The sequence below is a fragment of the Glycine max genome, chromosome 8, assembly GCF_000004515.6.
Source record: "Glycine max cultivar Williams 82 chromosome 8, Glycine_max_v4.0, whole genome shotgun sequence".
Taxonomy (NCBI): domain Eukaryota; kingdom Viridiplantae; phylum Streptophyta; class Magnoliopsida; order Fabales; family Fabaceae; genus Glycine; species Glycine max.
The window spans coordinates 15,861,139-15,865,116 of NC_038244.2; the positions used below are offsets into that span (position 1 = coordinate 15,861,139).

The window sequence follows — 3,978 nt, forward strand, 5'->3', positions numbered from 1 at the left end:
TATAAAAAAAAAAAAATGGGAGGCCTTACGTCATCAGTTCCCGAAACCAATGTTAAGAGATCAGTTCCTTGAAAATCGATTTCTGAATGTCAAAATGAAAAAAAAAAATCAATTTGAAGGAAATCGATTTTTCACCAATGAACCATAATTTGTAATTTGTAAGATGAATATAAATAATAGTTGACTTGTATTATTTAGGTAAATATATATTTTACTTTGTATTGTTGAGATAAAAAAATTCGTATTTATAAAAGTGAATGAAGGAGTCTTATTATTATTAATAATAATAATAATTCATCTAAAAATAATAATAATAATAATAATAATAATAATAATAATAATAAAAGAGCAACTAATTTTATAATTATTTTCAATATATTCCTTTAAAAAAATAAGATTAGCATATTCTTAAATGGAACAAATCAAATCTAACAAATTATGAACATCTACAAATTGAAATAAAGATATTTAAAGCAAAATTATTGTTTATGAATATTATTTCACGTTATCAATCAAGAAACAGGTTAACAATAATTGGCACCATATCCCACGATAAATTACTTCACAATTAAGATATATCCCCAGATAATTATTAAAAAAGGAATTTTTTTCAAAATTATTACCAAAACAAAAACCGTCATAACAGTAACAATGATTACTTTTTTTTAGGATAGATAACAATGATTACTTGCTTCAATAGAAACTTGTTAATTATATATATGTCAGCAACTGTTAATATACTTGTACCACTAAAAGCTACTCTGAGCAAGAAAAACGCTCCAAAAGTTTGGAAGCAATTTTGGCAACCAAGATTAAAAAAAATGATGGAAAGCAATGTTGAAGCAAAAAGCAATCATGGAAAAGTTTCTGCTTCTGCATCAGCATCAAATAAGTCACCACCAATGAAGAAGGATTTAATTTGCAAGTATTGCAACAAGAAGTTCAATAATTATCAAGCCTTGGGTGGACATCAGAATGCACACAAGAATGAAAGAGCAGCAGCACAAAAACAGAAGATTCTTAGCATGGCTTCTGCTTATAACAAAAATTCATATGCTGATGGGTTTGTTAATTCAAACCAATCTTATGGATTTGGTGGCAAAATATTAGGGGTGTCACCACTATCCATGACTCGTTTTAAGCCCCATTATTATAGTAATTGGCCTCATAATCATATGTCACATGTTGCATGGCCAAGGCACCAGATTTTGAATAGTGTTCAACCCACCATTCATCAGTTGCAGACTTTGATGATGGCTGATCAAGGGAGTGGATTTTATCGGCACCATAAATCATATCAACAACCTTTAAGTTTTCCTATACTTAGAGAAGGAGCAGTACTAAATTCAGGTTCGCAATCAGAGTTATTAAATCCTAGTTTATGTTATAAGGGGAATAATTTTGGTCTAGCAAGCAATTCTTCAATAATACCTCAGAATGGAATCATAGAGGGGTCTGAGGATTTGAATATCAAGACTTCTGGTGAAGCAAAAAACAGTTTTTCTTCAATGCTTGCCAATGGAGACGTGATGGAGCTTGATTTGACTCTCAAAATTTAGTGATTTCATGATATTAGAAATTCAGGAAATTAGAGTTTGTTTCTATTTTATGCTTTTGGTTATTTAGTTATGTATTTTAACTCATTTTTTAGTGCTTGTTCAGACAAGTTTTCTTTGTCTTTTTAACCTAGTTGTGCCCCTATGAAATTTATTTTTTTATATAAAATTATAGTTTTACTTTTCTTTATGTACATTCATTTACTTTTCCCTTCCCTCCTTTATTGTTTAATTCAAAATTTTGTTGATATATTACTGAACTTTTGTTAGTAAAATAAAGGATAAATATTCAATTTAGTCTTTCAAAGGTAAAGTGCTCACTTGGGTCTTTAAATTATCCAAAAATAAAAATTTGTCCCTCAATTTGTAAAAAATGTAACAAATCCGTCTGTCAAATTTTTATATGAATCCAAACGACCAAGTATACGTGACATCGTTGAACCTTTTTGATAGTGAGAAATTTAGTCAATGTGTTACTGACTCGAATGAACTAAAATGTCATCAGGAATTTCAATGAACCAATTTGTCAACTTGAAAAAATATTTATTTTTTTACAACACCAATTTTGTTGGACCTCTCTCCACCTTCTTCCCAATGCCACCATTGCCCCCAACTCCACATTCTTCCTCCTCCCCCATTTCCCTTTCCTCCTATCCAAAACCCTAACCCCCAAAATATCTAAATCCCTTTTCGCCCTCTTCCCGTGGAACCACAAGCCCAAGCTCTCTAGCACCACCCCTCACATCGTTGTCATCACCTCTGGCAAGGGAGGGGTGGGCAAGATCACCACCATGGCCAGCATTGGCCTCTCCCTCACCCACCTTAGTTTCTCCATCGTCGCAATCAACGCCAACGTCGACCTTCGCAATCTCAACCTCCTCCTCAACCTATTTTTAGATTTGGAAAAAGAAAACAAAAACGAGTCTAGATCTGGAATCGTGAACTCAACACTGCACATTGGTGAAGGTTCGACTCGTTGTCGTGTTCTCCCACTCTCGTGTGAAGGTTGAAGGAGACAATTTGGGGTTGGGTGATAGTGCAATAGAAGGTTAATTTGGAGCAGAAGTTCTTGTTGGATTCAAGACTATTGTTGTGATTTTGATGTTCTTTTTTGGGGGTAGGAGCTCCAAATAGGGTACGACAATGAAAGACAAAAGAAGGAAAAAGAAAGAAAGGGGAGGCAAAATGTCATCGAAAAAAAAAAGTCACCACCAAAAGTCACATCCGGTGACGATGATCAATAGTTGTGGAAAGGGAAACATGAAAAAATAATAAAGAAAATATTTCTCCTAATTGACAAGTTAGTTCATCGAAATTTTACTGACAAATCACTCAATCCTACTTATGCAGCAGACATAAGAAAATTTTCGCTGATAAATTCATCCACAAATGTCATGTAAAACATTATATTTGCTTTAGCAAAGATATTTAACATTTGGACTAAATTGTCGCACTTTTCACAAATTCAATGACAATTTTTTTTTTCATCTTTCAAGAATTAAAGTGTCAGTGCATTATAAATTTAGAAATTAAAGTGATTATTTATCCTAAAATAAAAATATTTTTTTTATTTTATTTTAAAGACAAGATGTATCTTTTACATGATACAATCTTGCTTAGATCGAGTAAAATTGTTATAGATAATAAAATTATCTTTCCCTCTAGATATTTAATGTGCATAGTATTATTTCTCATTATTAATGTGGGAAACAAAATTCTTTCTAAAAAAAACTTTTTGATAGACTATTTCATTTATGAATTAGTGTTAACTAATTAAAAATAAATACTTTAAATTATTATGTGTAAAAATTATTAACCGAACAATACCACCTAATTAAATAATGAATGTTTGCTTTTCAGTTTTAGTGTGAATGAACCGTAATGTGTTAAACTGCTCACTAATTGCCTCTAATATTCACTGTTTTCTATTTGTTTTATTCTAACAAGCGGAAATACAGATGTTGTCACGTCTGTGTTTCCGCATTTCTATCTCCTTATTGTGTTTTCATATACTAGAATTAATATATTTTTGTAATTTATCTATTATGTATTGAATTATATATTAATTTTATTATTTATTTTAATAATTGAGATTTTGTCTATGCATATAATATATATATATATATATATATAACATTTTTTATATCTCTTTCTTTTTATTAGGTCATATCATTTATCATATTTAAAAAATGAAATCGCAAAAGTGACGAGAATGTCAGTTTTAACTCTCCCAATTTCCATACTTATCACGTGCTTCAAGCAAGTGAATTTCACTTTGCAAAAGAGGAAGATTAAAAAAAAAAGTGTGAATATAAGTGCCGACATAATGACTTACGTAGCCACGTTGAGAAAAAAGGTAGCCACATTGAGAAATCGTAATCTTTGGGCACTCCTTGTTTCCCAATTGGCAAACAATCTGATT

At 30.8% G+C, this 3,978-nt stretch overlaps 1 protein-coding gene across 1 annotated transcript; it reads left to right on the forward strand.

Annotated features, from left to right (window-relative positions):
* Nucleotides 1-824: 824 nt before the first annotated feature.
* LOC106799535 (zinc finger protein 3) lies at nucleotides 825-1,559 on the forward strand. Its single transcript, XM_014778422.1, has one exon. The coding sequence runs from the start codon at nucleotides 825-827 to the stop codon at nucleotides 1,557-1,559; it is 735 nt and encodes a 244-aa protein (XP_014633908.1).
* The last annotated feature ends 2,419 nt before the right edge of the window (nucleotides 1,560-3,978 follow it).